This window comes from Lacerta agilis, chromosome 5 (genome assembly GCF_009819535.1).
Source record: "Lacerta agilis isolate rLacAgi1 chromosome 5, rLacAgi1.pri, whole genome shotgun sequence".
NCBI classification, from domain to species: domain Eukaryota; kingdom Metazoa; phylum Chordata; class Lepidosauria; order Squamata; family Lacertidae; genus Lacerta; species Lacerta agilis.
In genome coordinates this window covers 69887712-69909916 of record NC_046316.1, presented here as the reverse complement: position 1 = coordinate 69909916, position 22205 = coordinate 69887712, and the positions used below count along the sequence as shown (strand labels likewise).

General features: G+C 41.6%; 1 protein-coding gene and 1 non-coding gene across 2 annotated transcripts in view; one reads left to right on the top strand and one right to left on the bottom strand.

Annotated features, from left to right (window-relative positions):
• Nucleotides 1-22205, top strand: part of SLC9A9 (solute carrier family 9 member A9) — a 216589-nt gene that overhangs the window by 140947 nt on the left and 53437 nt on the right. The window contains exons 12-13 of the mRNA XM_033148180.1: nt 14371-14419; nt 20697-20776. Coding sequence (XP_033004071.1) covers nt 14371-14419; nt 20697-20776 — 129 coding nt within the window. The remainder of the gene's footprint in view (nt 1-14370; nt 14420-20696; nt 20777-22205) is intronic.
• TRNAA-UGC lies at nt 20167-20238 on the bottom strand. Its single transcript has one exon. It is a non-coding gene; the product is annotated as a tRNA-Ala (tRNA).

Sequence of the window (22205 nt, the reverse complement as noted above, 5' to 3'; positions counted from 1 at the left end):
GGCAATATGAAATATGTACGGTTCCTTTGCCAGCTACAACTGAATTGTATATGGTCTCAGAAGCCTTGAGCAGCATTTTCAAAGCAGCGTGTTAGAGCAAATTACTGAATCAGCATATCACAATTTCATTAGGTAGGGAAATGCCCATCTCACTTTACAGGGTGAGGGAGCTGGCGTTTGTCTGCAGACAGTTTTTCTGGGTCATGTAGCTAGCATGACTAAGCCACTTCTGGCGCAACAAAACACCCAAACCAGAGCAGTGCATGGAAACGCCGTTTACCTTCCCACCAGAGCGGTACCTATTTATCTACTTGCACTGGCATGCTTTCGAACTGCTAGGTTGGCAGGAGCTGGGACTGAACAACAGGAGCTCACCCCGTCACGGGGATTCAAACCGCCAACCTTCTGATCCACAAGTGTGCTAGTATAAAAAAATTGGTGTATCTGAAGAAGTGTGCATGCACACGAAAGCTCATACCAAGAACAAACTCAGTTGGTCTCTAAGGTGCTACTGGAAAGAATTTCCTATTTTGTTTCGAGTATAAAAAATATCCATGTTTTTCTTTACTTCTGTTCTCTGCCTAACATAGAACGTGTATGTTTCACTTAGAGACAGATAAAGGTTATTGCTTATTTTTATTTTTTCAAATTTTGGAAAATCTTTGGTCCAGAAGTCCTGAAACCTGTGGAGCACCTCATTGGGGCTAATCTGACTGAGACTGCAATCTTACTGACACTTACCTGAGAAGATGGCAATCACACAAGAATGGCAATCCCACTCTCATTTCCTGTACCATTTCATTTTCATTTCTTTTTCTTTTTTTTTGTATACCGTCTTTCTATCTTACAATACTCAAGGTGGTATACAAGCTGAAGAAACAAAAAATGTACGTCTTATAACAACCTAATGCAATACAAAAATGTGATAATAAAACAAAACTTTAAAATAAGCAACCTGCATCAAAAAGTAACATTCAACAATTACTAGAGTAGTATAAAGTTGCAATAAATTCTAAACTATAATCAATAAAACAACGGCAAGCCACAGTACATAAAATAATACAATACAAATTGAGAAGCAGAGGGTAGAGGGTAGAGCAAGGCAGGTGGAAGGAGGCCTTGTCTGACTAAGTCTCTCCCCTCACAGTTCTTCCTCCAGGCACAACTTCCTTATGAGGAGTCCCAGGGCCAGGAGGTGGGGCAAGGCAGGTGGAAAGAGGCCCTGCCTGGTGGAGTCTCTCCCCTCACAGTCCTTCCTCCAGGAACAGCTTCCCACCCCCATCCAGATGCATAATTCCCCTGTTCAACCTTCCAACAAAATACAAAAATATAGCAAGTGGTTAGTGTCAAGGGGCAGCAAGTGAAGTAAAAAAACAAAACCTGTCTCCTCCCACCTCCAGTCGCTTTAAAGGCCCCTTAATAAAATGTATTCAGTGCAGAATTATATTGCTCCATAGGATTCCACGTCCAGAAATGCCCAAATACAGAAAAGTAAGGAAAGAAAGGCAGAGCAGGGCCATTTTCTGCTGCCATCCAATTGCTTTGGATGGGATATGGTCCCAGTGCAGCTACGAGGGGATGGGTTGTACCTCAAGATGGATGGACCAGTTAGCAGTTGGTAGGACTGGGCTTGAAACTGCATCTCCTATCCCACAATATATCAACAGCAATGGGTGCAGGAGGTCTGTCACATAATCAAGTCCATTGGAGGAAACAAAGAGCAGGCAACAACCATGAAATAAGATGCCATTTCCCTCTCCCTTTACAGCAGAATTGCAGTCTATTAAAATAATAGTCTAAAAGCAAATGTAAAAGCAGGCAGCCTTTATTTGCTACTTTGTCACCGTGTAAGAACTGCACACACAGTATTTCCTTCCCCATTTGCTTCATGATTGTTTTATTGCTGTGTGACATTGTAAACATAGCGCACACGTAAAAGGTGGCTTAAGGAAACAAATGCCAAGGCACAGAAATTGAAATATTACCATTTGGCATTCTGCAATATATCTGAATGCTTTCCTGTAAATATTGCTAACAAGTTGGATTTTATTTTGGTTTGGTTTGTTATTTGCCCCTGATTTGTCACAGGATATTTCAGTATATTTTTTTCAGCTTTGTTTTCACATTAAGGACCTGAAGGTTTATTCCTGGGACACTGGGGGGGCATTTTTGTCAGACAAGTTTAAATCAGCTTGCAGTGACTGGGTGGATAAATATTTATTTGTTACGCTTTTATTGCACAGTACTTTAGGTTGAGGGAGAATGGTCTGGTTCAGTGATACAGCATTATGAGAACATACCATGGCAAGCACCAAGCTCACCAACCTTCACCTTCCCTCCTTTCTATCCTATCATTTGCGCACAGTTGCTGGAGTTCAGGCATAACAGTAAACTGTGGTTTGTTCAAAACAAAAAATGGAAGCTTCCAATCACCTCCTCCTGTGTGGAAAGGAAGGAGAAGGGAAGAGGCAACATGGGAACCCAAGGCAGACCCAAGGCCAGTGACTTACTCACAACTACTTACCTTACATAAATTCCTTAAAATACCCATATGCCTACATAGAAATGTAAAAGAAGAATGCATGCTTGCAGACAAGTATGTCATATAGTACTTTTGAATGAAATTAACTGGTTTCTTAGGTACTCCAAATGGCATCAGAAAAAACCTGGCACTCATTGGGGACTTATGGTTGGGTGCACCTCCCTATTAACTGCAGTCAGTGCTCAACATGGGCTTCTCTCTACAGGGGTACCTTGGTTCTCAAACTTAATCCGTTCTCAAAGTCCGTTCCAAAACCAAGGCGTGCTTTCCCATAGAAAGTAATGCAAAATGGATTAATCCGTTCCAGACTTTAAAAAACAACAATCCTAAAACAGCAAATTAACATGAATTTTACTATCTAACGAGACCATTGATCCATAAAATGAAAGCAATAATCAATGTACTGTACTATAAAATAAATAAGACAGTATTGTAGATGATAAAAATAAAATAAAAAATTCTTACCTGCACTGATAATAGTCATTGTTTGGATGGGTTGTTTTTTTTTATCCATTTCCATAGTCACACAATCAATCAGTCAATCAATCAGTAGCTGAACTGGGTTCCACACAATCACAAAAACAAATTAACTGAAAAAGCCTCAAAAAGAAAAACACAAAATAAATAGCAAAAACAAAAGCGCCAAACTTAATCCGTTCTGGAAGTCCGTTTGACTTCCGAAATGTTTGAAAACCAAGGCGCAGCTTCTGATTGGTGCAGGTGCCCCAGAAGCAATAGCTGACAGCCTCATCAGACATTCAGCTTCCGAAAAACGTTTGAAAACCGGAACACTTACTTCTGGGTTTTTGGTGTTTGAAAACCAAGGCATTTGAAAACCAAGGTGTTTGAGAACCAAGGTACCATTGTATATGCCAAATGGCTCTTGGTGGGGATTTGAATCTCAGTTTCCCACACCAAAGCCATAGGAACACAGGAAGCTACCTTACACTGACTGAGAGTGGGTCTCCAGAATTTCAGGCAGCTCTCTCCCAACCCTACCTGAGATGCTGGGGAATTAACCTGGGCAAATGCTCTACCACTGAGGTATGCCCCTTCCCCTACAAATGTGTGTGTGTGTGTTTGTGTTTCCTGCTCTCAGTTTGTTTTTCCCAATCCATACTATAATGAGGATGACATCTTGAGTGCTGGAATGGAGGATCTCGTCACTGCAGGGGGGGGGAGTGAGTGAGCTGGGAGCACCCACCATCACTACAATTCTCCTAAATTAAGCACTGTTGTGAGACAGCACAAGAGAGAGAAAGTGTTGTTACAATGGAGTCACATGACATTTATCTGTCTCAGCAAGGTAGGAAGGATTTGTTTCCCCATGGTATCACTTGATTCCTTTTAGCAAGAAAATTCCCCCATGTTTCCTGAAGATATTTCAAATGTCCTGCGAGGTGATTGTATGCAAAGCGGGGAACAGGATAAGACATCAGTTTGTAGGACTTGGTTCATCTTAGTATCTGTGTTCACATAATATAATACATCAGAACACAGCCGTGATTATCAGCAGCACACACGCTGCTGATTGGAGTTAACAGTATAGAAAGAAAATAGGAATGCAGACAACAGTTTGCCAAGAATGCAGATCACATTTACTGCCAACAAGGGACCAAGAATAGTGTCCCAGCTGAATGTTATTTATCCTGAAGGATTTAAAAAAACAATTTCAATTCTAATGATTTATTTGCGGTAGTGAACAATGTTTCCAGTATTATACAGTTAATAATTCTGTACTGACTTCAGTACATTGGTTATGGATAGCCACAAGATATAAATTTACTCATGCAAAAATATTCAAAAAATGTTATATAATCACCACCTTTGTAAATTAAGTTATAAATCATGGAAACCAAGCATAGTGTGCATTAATGCAAGCTGTTTTCAGGGGCTGTGTGTGGATTTAATTACACAAGAATAGGTTTTGATCTTCTTAAGAATGCTTCACGTTTCCTTAAAATGGCCATGAAGATTTTTGTTAAATAATGATACTAGAAAAATACTCAAGACTAGAGATGAGAGAGAAATTCAATTCAGTTCACATTTAAAGACAATAATTTGCACTTTTCAAAAATATGTGCAGACCGAAACATAAACTTCCTTCCAAATTTACACTTTCCTGAATTTTGCATTGCAATTCTCCAGAAAAGTAATGTATACAAAAATGCATACGTTATAGTAAAGTGTGCATAAAAATTCACATATTCATGACAATGGATTATATTAGGGGAAACTGCTTTGCAAAAAGGTGTATATTAAGCCAAACTGTATACAAAGATATGAATATTGGGAGAAACTGGCACTAAAATGCTGCTGAACTTTCCTGAGGGCTTGTGTTAAAACCAGTCAAATCAAACCAACAATTCCCCCCCCCTTTAACCTCCCCACCCAGAAGTCTGGTGTCAAGTCCAGCTGTTACAAACCAGTGCTGATTGGGTCTAGTGTCCTACAGGGATGGTCCAGCGCCACTCCTCTCCCTTAAGGGGAGGGGGGACCACTAGCAAAGCAAAGCAGGAAGATAGTAACAAAATGTTCACCTGCTTTGCAGTTGACCCGGCTACTGCTCCTTTTCTGCTGCTGGGGGGTCGGCTGCTAGGCTGCATCTTAAACTGCATCCTAAACTACCTGTCCCAGCAGATTTTGCCATAGTGTGCCCTGCTCGTTTTCTGAATAGTAGCTACATTCTACTCCTGGCGGTCCATACGTAAATCATATAAATGTCTTTAGGAAGAATATGCATCGTACTCTAGGGGGGTTATATCTCTTAAGCATCTCCCTCCCTCCCTCCCTCCTTCTCCTCTTTCTCTCTTTGCTTCATCCCAAGATATTTGTCAGAAAGTTCAATATGAAAGCTTTTCTAGAGGCTTCACTTCACTGATTAATGTTGAAAGATGTGGTTCAGTAGAAAAGTAGAGATGCCACTTTTTCTCTCTCCGGTTTCCCCATAACTATGTTAACCTCCAGTGTATTGGATTTTGCAATGAGTTGAAGTGAGAAAAGGAGGTAGAGCTGCGTTCTGCCTGAACAGTAATGCGAGTGAGTATTTCAACTGATTCCATTGGTTTCAAGTGTTCAGATTTCTCACTGGTGCTTCCTTGCTTGCTTAACCTCCCCCTCATTTTTCTGTCTGGCTTAATTTTTCATATCACAAATAAAACAGAACATACCTACTGCTTTTAACAAAATAACCAATTTTCTCTATTTAGGTTCAAATGCATTTGGTATGATTTCAGATGTAACAGTGCACCCAATTGAGATTTCAGCAGTCAGTTTAACCAACCACTTCCAAAACATTTACTTATTTATTGAACCCTTTACAGGCCATACTTTCAGGTGATATACACAGCATACAAAATTACAATAAGATGAATGAAAGCATCAATAAAAAATATCAGTAAAACATCAATAAATACTGGTTGGTAAAAGAAGCAAAAAAAAAAACAAAACATTCCAGATTGCAGAGGCCAGTCTGAATAACACAGTTTTTAGGAGACATGTAAAAGAAAGCAGGAATGATCCCTGCTGAAATTCCATTGGCAAGGAGTTCCACTGGGCAGGATTTACTGCACTATAGGCTCAGTCCCTAGTAAAAGTCAACTAAGTCTCAGGGATGTGAGAAACCACAAGAAGTGCTCCATCAGATTATCTGGTAACAATAACTTTATTTGGAGATAAGCAAGTTCACTGGTGTTTCTGTCCAAAATTTTAGTTAGCCCCTTACCAAAACGAGGTACAAAATACTTATCCCACAATTATTCCATGCCCTCTGCCCCCATTTTATTCTCACAACAATCCTGTAAATTGGGTTGGCTGATGGATGGCAAGTGTCTCAAAAGAAGTGTGGGGAGAACTCCACTGTTTCTAGAGAAGCATGAGAAACCCCACTCAAGAAACAACGCTTTCCTGACTAAGTCTGAGCCAAAATATTTCATGAAAGTAGTTTCTACAATATTCATTTTCAAGTTTCTCCAAAAGTGTCATAAGGAAGAACTGCCCACTTATTTGTGCATTTAACAGCTCACACAAGTGTGACCTCCTTAGTTCACTTCAGGTGCTACTTGCATTAAGGGAACAAGTATTGTGAAAGAGGTAGCAAGCTGTTAATTGAACCCTGCCCCTGCCCGAGATGCAGTGCTTCTCCCACTATTGCCAAGTTGGGGCATAACCTCTGGAGCAGGAAGCCTCCTCTGTGTGTGGAGGCTCCCCTGGGTAATCCTGGCTCTTCACTTCAGACGTTCTGCCTCATGGTGATAGTGGGAGCAAAACATGACCAAATGTGTGGTCCTGCGTTCAGCATGATTGCCCCTTCCATGTGAGCAATTCCTGAAGAGGATTCTTGTTCATATAAAATGCTACCATGGTATGATGTGGGTTCCTGCTCAAGGGATTAGCACACAACTCACAAAATGTAAATTGCTTTAAACATGCATATAAAAGGACCATTGCAATGTGTGGATTTATCCTAATGATGGGTGGCATCTAGGCACATTATACCCTTTGCAAGTGTGCAAATGTATGGGTGACCCCCCCCCCCCAGGGAACTGTATACCCATAAAAGAGTTCACATTATTTGAATAAATATTATTCCCTAGTTCTATCCTCACAATAAATAGAGAGGATTAGAATCGCTGCTCCATAGGTCAGGGTTCATTCTTAAGATCACTTAAGGTGCACCATTTACTTCTGAGTCCTCTCTCAGGCAATGCACATGCAGTCTAGATGAGTGAGGTATGGTGAAGAAGTACCACTTCCCACTTTGCCAAAGCATCCTTACGTCAGTTTACTGATAATTTTATGTAAAATCATGCTTTTTAATTCAGAATAATTATCTGAAGTGTTCTCACAATTACTAACGTGAATTTGAATCGAATGCGCTCTTTTGGAAGAGTAGGCATAATCAATTCTTTTATCAATTTTTGGCCTTTTGTAGTAAGTGATAAAAGTGCTCAATTCTGACAGGGGTTAAGGGCTGTATCACAGCCGCAAAGACTCTTTGAGAAGTACCTACTTCTCTTCCTTCTACTCTCAACTCATAAGAAATGTCTGGTCAATTGGGTTAAAGTAGGAATTTTACTTCTCATATTAGGCTACAAACATTAGGATCTTCTTTTATACAAAGTCAGACCACTGTTTCATCTATCTTAGTATCGTCTGTGACGACTGGCAGCTGTTCTCCAGGATTTTAGAGAAAGGTCTTTGCCAGCTCTTCCTGGAGATGCCAGGGATTAAACATAGGACTTTCTACATCCAAAGCATATGTTCTACCACTATGCTATATTCCAAGGCTAGTCAGCAACCTTTTCACCAACCCCTGGTCCTGTGAGTTTCACAGAAGCTTGGCAGGCATTAGCAGGAGATATTGCTTATTTTCATGTCTTGAAGAGCTTCATCTATTCATGTCTGAAACTCAAGCTCACTTCACTTGGCTCCATGTTCAAACCTTGTGGTGAACCTTCTTTGTAGTGAACCCTGCGGATCAAAGGAATGAAGATAAGTGGAACAATGAATTCTTAGACTCATGAGGTTGTTTGGCTGGCTGCCTCTAAGATTAGCATATCAAAGGGTAGTGAGAGACATCTTATCTAAAGAGTTATTTTTAAAAGGAACTAAGGTTTCGACATAAGGCTCATCCTTGGGGTGGGGTGGGGTGGCAGAGTCTGCATGTGGGTTAATTCAGGGTTTCCCCAATATTTATTCTTATAAAAAGCTAGTGGAGATAAAGGCTTGACAAAAATGACATCCATTGGTAACAATAGAGTTACACCTCAAAAATAACACAGAGCTGCCCCTGAAAATGGTACGTCCATGTTGCATATCCCCTTCCATAGAGCATTGTACAACTTGCTTCATTACACTGGGTTCTTCCCCTCAAATGTCAGCAGTAGTCAATTACAGTAAGTGGCAAAATATATAGCACTATGTCATCAAAACATGAGGTAAGGTGTGGTATGGGCACGGAAGGAGGGAGGGAGGGATATACTTTTCACTCTTTCATTTCATTATTTTACCTGTTGCATGGCTTTAAAATATTTTGTGTTGTACTGCTGTGTACTCTCAAAAATGTTATAAATAAATACATTTATGGAGGGCAGTGAGAAACTCGATCCAAGGTTGCCATTTTCTGGGGAAGTCCTGTGTTTCTTATAGCTTGTAATTATGCCTGAGCTCTCTGTGAAAATGGCCTCTCACCCAGGACTCTGGGTGGGCGGCAGTTGCATCTGGATGTGGCTGCTTGTGGCATGGAGGTTATTGTTTTACACTTGTGGCTGGCCATTGCAATCCCCCTCAGCCAGCCGCTTGGGTTTGCGGGATTGCATGTCAAAACTCAGTTCAAATCAGTCATTCATGGCCTTTGTGGGGGGTGGGGCAAGAGCGGCTGACCAAAATGAACAAGTCCTCACTCTGGTCTCCCATGGGGGGGGGGTTTAAGCCCAAAGTGCTGGCATTTACGAGCCCAGTCAGCAAAACGGCAACCCTCCTGCCCATCCTGTATACTTTTCTCTTGGTTGATGTTGCTTAGACCTTGCTGTGGTTGAAAATGGTCATTGTATTCAGGGTCAGGAAGGAATTTGCCTTCAAACAATTTGGCCCTGTTTGATGGTTTCCCCTTCTTCATAGCAATCATCACAACTTTCAGCACATCAAGTATTGGGTGGAATCTTTAATCTAATTCCGGGTGTGGGGTGATTTGGTGCATCGCCCCGATCCCATTCATGTGCAATATCACAAGGTAAAAGGATATGGGTGGAAGTTTCTGTCCTGAAGCAAAGCGGAGGGCAGGTGGTCCATAGAACTTCCAATCGCAGCTGGGGCATGGAGCAGCTTTGACCTGCATCTTGAGATGGTCCTTAACCCAGGCACGACCCTCGTCAAAATTTCCACCATCAGTTAGGAGACTAATTCTGGATACATGCCCAGTGACTGAGCCAAAGCCTACCTACATGTGTGTATCTGAAGAAGTGTGCATGCACACGAAAGCTCATACCAAGAACAAACTCAGTTGGTCTCTAAGGTGCTACTGGATAGAATTTTCTATTTTGTTTTTACTATGGCAGACCAACACGGCTACCCACCTGTAACCTACCTACATCTGTAATCAATAAAGTTATGGCCAATTTTTAATCCCATAAAGTTGCTGTGTCAATTTGTTATCCTCTCAAGATATCAGTCATCCATCCACAGGGAGCATGCTGTGCTTGGGACTGCAAATGTAATCAGCTGCATTGTACAGCCATTATATGCATGCCTATCAGCTCATTTCCTCTATTGGCTCTTGACAATAAGTGAAATGGAGTCAGAGTTTGTGAGACAGAATGCCATTACTGAAGCCCCTTTAGAAAAGCTTCCTGTGCTGGCTGTGCTTATGATAGGCAAATCAAAAACAGCCAGGCTCTCCACCATCTCCATCAAAGCCAAATGGTCAGGCAGATGAACTCACTCTCATCAGAGGTACGTGATCTTGTGACTAGCCTATCATTCCTTTGCTGTTACTGCCTTCAAAACCTCGATTCAGCCCTTCAAAACGTTACAAATGTAGGGTTCTTTAGATGTGCTTTTTGGCTTCTGAGCCCTTAGGACACACAATGATTACCTCTTAAAGCTTCTCTTGGCAAGTGTGATGGATAGAAATGTGCTGTTTTTGAAGATTCATTACACAAAAGCACCGCCTTAGGGTGTACATGCAGTATAAGGGCCAAATGTTTTCCATCTCTGAAATAACTGTGAGTGAAACAGTAGACACTTCTCCATGGATAAACTGTCCACATTCATTATGCACTTCAAAAGATCTAAGCTGATATGGAATCTAAAACAATCAATAGGATAACTGTTTCTGGAACTTCCTTAGTAACTGAAAGAATAGATTATAATACCTAAGGAACTTCTATCGTTATGGTTCTTGCTGAATCAGTATGTGGATTTTCAGTTATAACTAAAGTTTGAAATGGAAAATTGAGTTATAAAGTGAACATTTTGAGCACACGTCTTGAAGTGTTATGGCTTTGATATAGTTTCTTTTTTCTCTGGGAATGTATAACACCCATGTTGCAAACCACTGCTGAATTCGGGGGTCACTGGTGGGCACCCACAAAATTTTCACTGTGGGTGCCTGACCTTTGCCACTGCTGCCCACTGCCTTACCTTTGACTGTCTGGTGCTGTGGCACCAACTAGGCTGGGGCCTCTGCCTCCGCCATGGGGCCTCTATTGAGGCCTGCTGCAGCCATGCTTCTGGGGTACATCTGTGGCCGCAGTGGGTCCCAACATGACAGAGGTAGAGACCCTGGCTCCACCGCAGTGCCAGAGAGCTGAGCAGCAGAGGCCAAGCAGCACAATATGATGTGACATCACGATGTTACGTCACATCGCATGCGCCACTGGGCACCCACAGTCTGGGGCCCAAGTCAGCGCCTCTGTCTGGGGTGAAGTCAAGGTGCTACTTCTTAACTTCAGAGCTCTATGCAGCAGGTATGGGGAACCTGTGGCCATTCATATATTGCTCCCAACAGTCCCAGCCAGCATGATGGGATGGTATAGTTCAGCAACTCAGGAGAGACACATGTTCCACACTCTTGCTATACAGCCTTGGCCTGAGATATTCCAAAGAGACAGAACCCCATCTCAATTAAGTACCTTCCCTTTCAATGAGCTCTGATAGCACTGCAGGTAACATCCTTCTCTAATATTAAAGTTCTTCATTGTTAGCCCTGTCTGTACCTGTGGAACACTTTACCAGCTGAGATCTGCCATATCTGGAAGCATGACTTTCTTAAGTGAGCCTTTGAGACCTTTATTTGTAGACTTTTTTAAATATAAGTGTCCGTCAAATTGATTTTACACAGTATGTTTCATCCTATCTACTAGTTGCTTTTGATTTATTTATTCAATTGGTCATAATAATTGTATTTTATAATAACTGTATTTAATTTTAGTTTAAATTTGTTTGTTTTCACCCTAAGAAACCAAATAAATTGAAAAGAGGGTTATAAATTGTCTAAACATTAAAGAAATAATCTTTTTAATGGATCAAATGATTCCTACAAAAAGTATAAATGGAATTTTTAAAATGCAGTTGTGATTTGTTATAATTGACAGGGAGTTAATGCATAGAGAGATAAAACGCTAAGCAAACTGCAAAGTGGTCTTAATGAAACATTTGGTTGAAGAATACATTTCCCCTGCATCAGTGCACTGTGCATTAGCTCACTAGACCAGCTCAAAAAGGGCAGCTTGTCAGAAATTAGGGGGCATCCAGGCACAGATATCTGTGCTGCACAATCTGTTCCTACTTTCACCACATCTTTCTTTCTTCTGATATTGCGAATCATAGCTGTCCCTTCAACTCCAGCGGGTGCAGAATGCCGCGGCGAGGCTCCTTACCGGGTCTTTGCCGCGGGACCACATTCATCCAGTGCTTTACCAGCGGCACTGGCTCCCGGTGGAGTACAGGATCAGGTTTAAGGTGCTGGTTTTGACCTTTAAAGCCCTATGCGGTTTAGGACCCTCGTATTTAAGGGACCGCCTCTCCTGGTATGTCCCATGTAGGACCTTAAGGACCTCAAATAATAATCTTTTGGAGGTCCCGAGCAACAAAGACGTTAGGTTGGCCTCAACTAGGGCCAGGGGCTTCTCAATATTGGCCCCGACTTGGTGGAACAGCCTATCACAAGAGACCAGGGCCCTGCGGGATTTGGCATCTTTCCACAGGGCCTGCAAGACGGAGCTGTTCCACCTGGCCTTTGGGTTGGTTTCTGTTTAATATTTATGCTTCATCTTTTATTGGTGGGATATTTTGAAATTGAGACCTGCAGTTTTAATTGAATTTTTAAATTTGTATTTTAATCTGTTATTTTAAATTGATCGTTTTTATGTTTTCTTGCTGTGATTTTAATTGATGTTAGCCGCCCTGAGCCCGGTTTTCTGGCTGGGAAGGGCGGGGTATAAATAAAATTATTATTATTATTATTATTATTATTATTATTAACCCGCAAAAGAGAAGCAAAGAAATCCACTGAGGCCAACACTGGAATAAGAGCACAGAACAAGAATGGGGAACCTGTGTCTTTTCCCAGCCCCATAAACCAGTGATTGATTAAGGCATATTATTGGATGCTCGTGTGATATAGAGAGAATGGAGGGGGAGGTCACACCCTAGATGTCTAGTCTCTGCCATGCCAAGCCTTCTGTATTTGGCCTATTCTTTGAGATACCCTTCTTGCTTAGCGGTAACATCATGCCTTCCTCTCCCAAATTATCCATGGCATTTGACCAAAGAAAATGTCCATGCGCCATGTTCTGCTGCATATACTTGTGTATTTATTAGGTATGCATTATGTACTGCATAGTAAAAGGCTTTGTAAATGTCCAATTAAGCATATAGAACATTAACTATATGTTGTTTTAGTTCTGCTCTGTGTATTTAGCTCTCTTAAGAACTTTGGTGTTTCTGTTACTCAGATTTCTTCATGGCATAATATAAAGGTGTTTATGCAAACAGCTGTCATTCATTTGCAGGAAGAGTACAGTCACATGCAGCAGAATCAGGCCCTGCCAAAACTTTGCATGCCATCCACACAATCCACCAGCCACACCTTTGATCTCTGTGTGAAGCGGCTCTGTGAACATACCAATGTATGGGGCTAGCAAGTATGGCCCCATGATTCCCCTCATGCATTCCTTGAAAGATGAGACATCATCTGAACTCCACCCCACCAACCCCAGTCGCTAAGCAGGTTGGACCTCTCAAATGAATTGAAGTCTCGGTTCTTCCAAAGGTGCAGCAGACTACAACTGCGGGATCAGTGATACACCTCACTAGCACTGTGGCATAATGATGCCATCAGGAAGTATGCTTCTGGAGAGTTTGTCTAACAAGGATCTAGGCAAAAGTAAAAAATAAATCCTTGTTCCACCATGTCTGACAGGGTACGCTCAGTACCCAAGGCTGCCTTACCGAAAAGCCTTACAGGGTCAAATGGTCCATTAGTGCATTCAGGGGTTTTTTCCAGCACACACACCTTATCCAAGCAGTGGCCATGAGGGTAACAGATTATTTAGTAAAGACCTTGCTGGTCCTACTATTAAATAAGATGAGGCTACCAGATCGGGTACCAGATCTGTTTGCACAGCCATCATTTAGTACAGGCATGTCCAACAGGTAGATCATGATCTACCGGTAGATCACTGGACATCTGCGGTAGATTACTGGTAGATCATTGGCTCCCCCCAAAGAAGCTGAACCACTGTGGCTTTCCTTTAAAAAAGCTTAACATTTTACCTCCTTCCTTAAAAAAAAAAAAGCTCAACAACTTTGACCTGGACCTGTTAAAAAGGGGGTAGATCACTGCCAGTTTTAAACTTAATAATAATCACATGTTTTACCCACATGGGAGACGCCCTTTGGATCGTCTACCTCAGGCACCAAAACATCTTAGTGCATATCTAAGTAAAGAGGACTGAACGCTTCAAAACATTGATGCGCCGAAGGGATGTTATCCAGAAGCAATCATGTTCAGACTCATTGAATCATTTACTTTATAAAGCAGCCTGATATTATGACCATCAGAGCAAGAAAACACCAAAGCCTAGGTATGCCTGGGCTCTTGTTTTGCACTCTTGTTGACTGACATCCATTTCAATAGCAATGTAATCTGCAATGTAATTATAGGTGACTGGGAGGGCACATCTCCTGAAAATTTTGTATCTCGACATTTTGCTAGTTTTAGGTTGTTTTCATATTATCTAGGTTCTTACAGAGAAGCAGTTGCTTCACAATTAGTCTCTTTCCTGCATTCACCATTTGCTTGCTTGCTTTTTTTTTTTTAACAGGGTGGGTGTCGATCCAGATGAGGATCTGAAGACAGAAACTGCTACTCAGGCAAGTTGCAGTCTAAAATAGAAACATTTGAAAGGGATTTGTGTTCAAACACATGTGCTTCACGGATTTTAAAAAAATAATCTCTGGTGTAACTTCCAGGAACCCCAAGGGAAATGACCACTTTAGCCCCCAAAATAACAATATTCCAATGTGAACTTCTTGCATTCTGTTGACTCCCAGACTGTAAAATGAAATATAGTTTGATGAGGAGTTTCCAATGAACATAAATATATGTTGGAGAATAGCAGACTTTATGTTTTGGTATAATGAATGTCATTTGTAATCTGATGCATTTTTCATAATAGAAGCACTTCAGAAAATAGTTTAATCCCCAGGAATAAATCAGGGAATTATATATTATTCAGATTCTGAACTTCGGGGACCAAGTCTAGGTCAGGATATTATAAATGTGCATTTGCCATTTTAACATAACTGTCTCAATATATTTTAATTCCATCTGTCTCTTATGGAGTCTGTGGACTCTATTCTGAGAACTGAGCAGTTCCTGGCAGGGTTGAGCATGTAGAGTCAATCCCTAATTTTAGCACATGTTCAATCATTTCTGCAAATCTCACTTTGCATAGCAGTTTCTTGCATCTTCACCATTCCAACTCAACTGTCCACTCCATGCTTCTGCCGAAGTAGACCTATGAATGCCCAGGCCACAATAAATGTGTTAAGATAATCCAAGCCTATGATGTGGGCAGTACCCACATGGGGAAGAGATCCACAGAGCTCAACAGAACTATGTTTGCCCCCTTTCCTTTTCTTCATCTGGCCGCCTTCATCTGTGCAAGGCAACATGGATAACTTGCATCACATTAAAAGGAAGGGCTAGATAGAGATATGTAAGATGCACAGACTTTCTTTTCCCTGTATCAGCCCATTGTGCTACTTGCATGGGTACCATATCATCATGCTGCTAATCTCTAAAGCAGGGGTGGGGAACCAATGGCCTTCCAGATGTTGCTGGCCTACAGCTCTCCTCATCTCCAACCTTTGGCCATGCTGACAGAAGTTGATAGGAGTTGGAATCCCACAACATCTGAAAGGTCACAGGTTCCTCACTCCACAGATTCTAGAAGTGACCTTATAAGGTTGTGGGCGTTTCCAAACTATTGCTTCGCCGCTTTCAGTTTTGAGAGAAGAAAGGTGACAAGAGCCTTCTCTTGAAGTGGGGACTTCAGTCAACAACAGTCCCCTGGACTCACATTGGCATGGTTAAACTCAGCAGTGGTTGGTGGGACATTGCTGGCAGGGTAGGGTTGTGCACCTGGCTTCGTGACACCGAGTGTCACAGCCTCTTACAGAGAGCGGGGGTACCGGGAGCTCTGCATGGTGCGGCCATGGCAGTGGAGTCAATTTGATGCTCCTGCCACTGTGCCCACAGCATGCTGAGCTTCCTCTTGTCTCACCCCTCCTCTTAGTAAATGGCAGCAATGCAGGCACACAACCTATGGTGCTGGAGGAGACTCTTGAGAGTCCCATGGACTGCAAAAAGATCAAACATATCCATCCTTAAAGAAATCAGCCCAGAGTGCTCACTGGAAGGGCAGATCCTGAAGTTGAGGCTCCAATACTTTGGCCGCCTCATGAGAAGAGAAGACTCCCTGGAAAAGACCCTGATGTTGGGAAAGATGGAGGGCACAAGGAGAAGGGGACGACAGAGGATGAGATGGTTGGACAGTGTTCTTGAAGCGACTGGCATGAGTTTGGCCAAACTGCGGGAGGCAGTGGAGGATAGGGGTGCCTGGCATGCTCTGGTCCATGGGGTCATGAAGAGTCGGACATGACTGAAGGACTGAACAACAACAACCTACCTGCACCAACCAGTCAACCACTGCTGTTTACATTACATTATCCTTATCGAAGCATTCACAACTTTTTGTGCCACGTCAGATCTGTCACTTCCCAGTGCATTTATCACTTGCCCTACGATGGACTCCGTAGCTCATTTATTTCCACTCATCCACTAATAGTCTTTCATAATGCAATATTCTGAGACCATCAATAATGTTCAGGAATAATTGAATGCAGCCATTTCGCTGTGTTTCAAGCATGTTTAGAATACAAAGCTAGCCTTGATGTACACCAGCGGGGGAAAGGTTATCATAGTTTCCTCATTTATTTAGTTAATTAAAAAAAAAAGAATTATTTCCTGCCCGCCCACCATAAAAGACCTCAAGCTTGCAGACACAACTAAAAAACGTTGCAAATAGCAACAGTATTCATGAAATCTTAAAGCAGTGATAATAAAAATACAAATAGCCAGAAATCACAGCCAAAAATAAATAAATCCCAATCACCATTTAAATCTTAACTAACAAATTCAGCCTGCTTTCTGAAAATAATGATGATGGTACCAGGTAAATATGTCTAGCAAATGAGTTCCATGTTTGTGGCACCACTCAGGCCTAGTGTCAGGGGTCAGCACCATGGTAGAGGGTGGAGCCCACCACTATAGGATAGAGGCTATATGGGAGGTCCAGTGAATCTTGGAAGCATTCAACTAGCTCATTCCTTCAGTGCAAGGACTTTTAGCTGCACAATGGGGGTCCAGTGGAAATGGGGAAAGTGCAGGGTTTATGTATGGAGGGGAAAGTTCTGTTGTGCAAATGGAAATCCTTGTGTTGATACAATGTGTGTATTGGATACAGCCCACCCTGTCTGATAGTCACCTGCCTTATCCCCAAAGGCAGTCCAGATGGCTCATTGCTGCTCACCTGCCTTCTGAAAACCAAGCACTGCTGCTTGTTCTTGAGAGAGAGAACGGGGAGCAAGGCATGGTGTGCAGGTATAGGTGTAGAGTCAATCCAATGCTCCTGCTGCTGTACCTGCACTGCACCTCAACCTACCCCCCTCCACTGAAACTGGCAGCAATGCTCATTGTTTAGAAGGCAGGTGAGCAATCTCACCCTGGCTGCACCATCCCACTGCCTGCTACCACCCAAAGGTAGAGCTCATGGAGAAGGACCTCTGGTGAGGATTTCATTGCCAAACAGATTCATATAAATGTAGTTTCTGTGGATATTAGGAAGGGTTGCATGCTCTCTTATAGAACTCTGGTGTTGTTGCTGTTAGGAAAAAAATGAAATCTAATTTCTTCCTTACGATAAACAAATATATTTTGTAAGAGCCATTCATTTGGCTCGTAAGTGCATCTCCTAGGAGAGACTTTTTATAGTACATATTTTGTTCAGGTGTTTTGGAAGAACACTCTGGGCCTCTTGTCAAGTCCCAGGGGAGAGCTGGCTAACTTAATGAAGATTATTTGGTATTTTAAACTCCTTTATTCTATTAAAACTGGGTTGTCGTCCCCCAACTCTCTGGAGAAGATTTTGCAGATGCTCAGGGGACTACATGGGAGAGGAAGTGGACATTCTGTTGCACAAGCAAAAGTCAGTGACACATGTGGAGCAGTAGTGTTGAATACAACCCTATATAGTCTGGGGTGTTTCAATAATAGTCAATATAATACAAGAATATAATATAATAGCCAAAATAATAAGGAATTTGGGGTGTGCATCCCAAAATAAGTTTTGAAACACGGTGTATGATATACTCACACCTCCAGGAAAATGTCCCATTTGAGATGGTATTGAATCACATTTGACCAATATTTCTTGGAAAACTCAAAGAACTCCTATACAGAGAACTTCACATGGCAGACAGTCACTAAATTATTATTATTATTATTATTATTATTATTATTATTATTATTATTATTTATTTGTACCCCACCCATCTGGCTGGGTCTCCCCAGCCACTCTGGGGGGCTTCCAACAAATATTAAAATACATTAAAATATCACAGATTAAAAACTTCCCTAAACAGGGCTGCCTTCAGGTATTTTCTGAATGTCAGGTAGTTGTTTATCTCCTTGACCTCTGATGGGAGGGTGTTCCACAGGGCGGGCGCCACTACCGAGAAGGCCCTCTGCCTGGTTCCCTGTAGCTTTGCTTCTCGCAGTGAGGGAACCACCAGAAGGCCCTCAGCGCTGGATCTCAGTGTCACTGGATCTCAGTGTCAATGTATTCATTAATACATACATATTCTAGATGCTTCCTATGTACAGGAAGGGGGGGCCAGGGGATGCAGTGCAGAACAGGAGACATCTCCAACAACAACTAGCCACTTTGTTCAGGATTATATATAGAATCATAGAATTGTAGAGTTGGAAGGAACCTTGAGGATCATCTTGTCAGGACTATGCAGCTGTTCCATACTGGGATCAAACCTGCAACCTTGGCGTTTATCAGTAATACCATGCTCTAACCAACTGAGCTGTATGTGTTAGTATATCATTCAGAGCTGCAGAGACATTTCCACGGGGTACACTATAGGACAATGCTCCCCAGTCATCTTGTAAAACAACAGAGTGCATTTGAAATCAATGAATAGAATCTTAGAAACTAATTCCAGTGTTGGTTTTCTCACACAGCAGGAGAAGGTGGACAGGAGGAAGGAAACATGTCATAATTATTGGAAGATTATGATCCCTATAGCAATGACCTTTTTGTAAGCTATAAACAAAAATGAAATGAAATGAAACCAAATGACATCTAAGCTTGGCAGGAGCAAAATGGAAAGTATTCCCATTGCAGCAATGGAGAAGAAATACTGTTTTTATTGATCACAGAATACAGTGTCCCTCAACAACTTTTTTTTTAAAGGAATCATTAATAAAAATAAATGCTGAGTTGTTCTATGCGAGTACTGATGCAGCAAAGAAAAATATGGTGCATGATCCAATTTGCTCAAAAACAGATCCATACCCAAAGATTAAAATCCTACATCACTGCAGGAGAAGACGGGTAAACAAAAAAGAAGTTACCAGTAAATTTAGTTTATAGGTCACTCTAGTAATCTCACTATGCTGGAATTGGTAGGATTGCCATATTTGAGCAAAGTTGTTGGGCTTTGAGATATTTTAAAGGAAAATCGACAAAAACAACACTGCCAACATAGGTTGCCATACATCCAGATTGTCCAAGACATTTCAGCGATTTCCCCCTGGACTCTGCTTTCAAATGCAGTATTCCGGATATATCCAGGAAATTCCAGACATATGGCAAGCCTAGGCCTTGGGAACAGCCAAATTTATAGAAGATAAGGCTATCAATAACGACTCTTTATTTCACTATTTAAATGATTATAGACTGCTCATTGAAACATACAACTAACAAACTACAATAACGTCAATAAAACATCAATAGATACTAGTCACAATGGTTGGTTCTCATGATGGTTGGTGTGGTATTCCTCTGTGCTTTTACCATCCTCTCCTCTATGGCTAGGGAACATTTGTGGAAAGTGCTCCCTTTGTGCCACTTGGGATTGCCTTATGTCTGTAATTTCCCGGACATAGCTGGGATTCGGACATATGGCAATCCCCATGTCATAAGTGTATATTTCCTTTTTAAAAGCTCAACAACTTTTGTGTCTGGATCTTCACTTTTTGAAAAATGGCAGCCCAACACTTGCATTCTGAGCAGGTGTGACTCAAGAGATAGGATTCCACTGTTAGTCTAATATGGATTCATAACACCCAAACTTTGGCCACAAGCCTCCAGACAGTTCTCCTGCAGATAGATCCCAATGAAATTGATGGGAGCTGCACACAGGAAGGTGCCTTATACAGAGTCAGACCACTGGTCCATCTAGCTCAATAACATGATCTACACTGATCTACACTGGCTGGCAGCTACTCTCCGGGGTTTCAGACAGAGTTTTCTCCTAGCCCTACCTTGAGACTCAAGGGATTGAACCTGGGACCTTCTGCATGCAAAGCAGATGCTCTACCACTGAGCCATGCCCCTTCCCAAGGTGGCTGGTGAAGTTAAGCAGATCTGGATCTGCTCAGTACCTGAATGGAAGACATCCCTGGAATCTCCAAGCATGAATCATTCAATTCTATGATGGGGGGGGGATATAAGTATACATTGTAACTAACAGTACAATCCTAACAATGTCTACTCAGAAGTAAGTCCTATTGAATTCAGTGGTTCTCACTCCCAGGTATGTGAGGTCAGGATTGCAACCTAAGTGGTATCTGGTCTCATAATAGTAAGCAATTTTAGTTGATTTTTTTTATTTAAAAAAAATCTGTTTCTGAGCCCTTCTTAATAGTTAATCTGCTTAGCTTAGGATATAAATGGTGAACTGAAATGTGTTTAAAATGGCTTACATTTTTAATTTAGTTTAGCTGCTGCTTGTGAAACATCTGCAGGTGTTTTTTAAAAAAATAAACCTTTTTTAAAAATATATATTATTGCAGGCTGCAAATAACCTGGAAAGAAACACAACCAAAGCAGAAAGCGCTTGGCTCTTCAGAATATGGTATGGTTTCGACCACAAGTATCCTTTCATCATGTTAGTATTAATGATTTATGGAAAATAATTTCATTAAAGGTGAAAATAATTTAGATAAATTTAGCAAGGCAACTGGAATTCCCTTTAATTTTTAAGCACAGTGTGAAATTGAATCATATTGTTGCTACGGGGGGGGGGGGATAGTGGCAGGGAGTTCAAGGAAAGTCCTGAGATAGAGAAACACTGCTTTAAAACATTTCTAGAGACTAGGATTGAACAATTCTCAGTACACCTTACCTCAATAAAGGCACATTTGGTGTTCGAGAGCCAGTGTGGTGTAGTGGTTAAGAGCGGTAGACTCGTAATCTGGGGAACCGGGTTCGTGTCTCCGCTCCTCCACATGCAGCTGCTGGGTGACCTTGGGCTAGTCACACTTCTTTGAAGTCTCTCAGCTCCACTCACCCCACAGAGTGTTTGTTGTGGGGGAGGAAGGGAAAGGAGAATGTTAGCCGCTTTGAGACTCCTTCGGGTAGTGATAAAGCGGGATATCAAATCCAAACTCTTCTCTTATGACAAATTATGACTCCATTGTCTCTCGAGACAGACAGGTGCCAACAATAATTCTGAAACTCTTGGAAATAAAATGCTTATTTATTTACTTGTGACACTTACTATCCTGCTTTTAAAAATTTTACCTATACAAGTCCACAAGGTGACTTTCGGGGGGGGGGGGAACACCTGAATAACAGGTTGTAGCCTTTTGGTATCCCATAGCCTTCCATCAGTTGAAAAGGGATTGAACACCCATCATTCCTGATCAGTGGTCATCTTGACTATGGCTGATGGGAACTGGAGTCCAACAACATCTAGTAGGCACCATGTTGTCTACTCCTTTCACATTCAATATATTCTCAACAGATATTTTTTTTACAGGCAACTCTAACTTTTATTGCTTCCCACAGTAGATAATTACTTTCCCCTTTGAAAATCCATTATTGAAGTCATGATATGGAAAGATACTCATATGAAAACTGTGAGTAAATAAGATTTCAGATATAGTGTTCTACCATTTTTTTTTTCCCAGGCGCAGCTAAAAATTCAATTTGCACTGCAGTATAAAGGGAAAAGGTGTTTAAAAATTAATGCCAAGTGGCATCAGAGCAGGCTTTAGAAACATGCTGATGCCATTTCTTCTTCAGAAAGAAAAGTCTGTGGCTATGGATAGCTTAAAGGTTATAAACAATATACTGTACACCAAAAGATGCAGGAAAAGAGGGGGAAATGAGGGTAGAAAGTCACGATCCAACTATACGTTGGGTGGAATCATTTACTTCTATCCACTTTTTCAAAAATTGCCTGAGTCAATGTGAAGGAAGGTTGGCCATGGAGGCAGCTTAAGGCTCTCTCTTCCAACTCCAACTCACTCTTAAGTTTCATTTTTGTTTGGTGGGGGGAAACATACACAACACTGTAC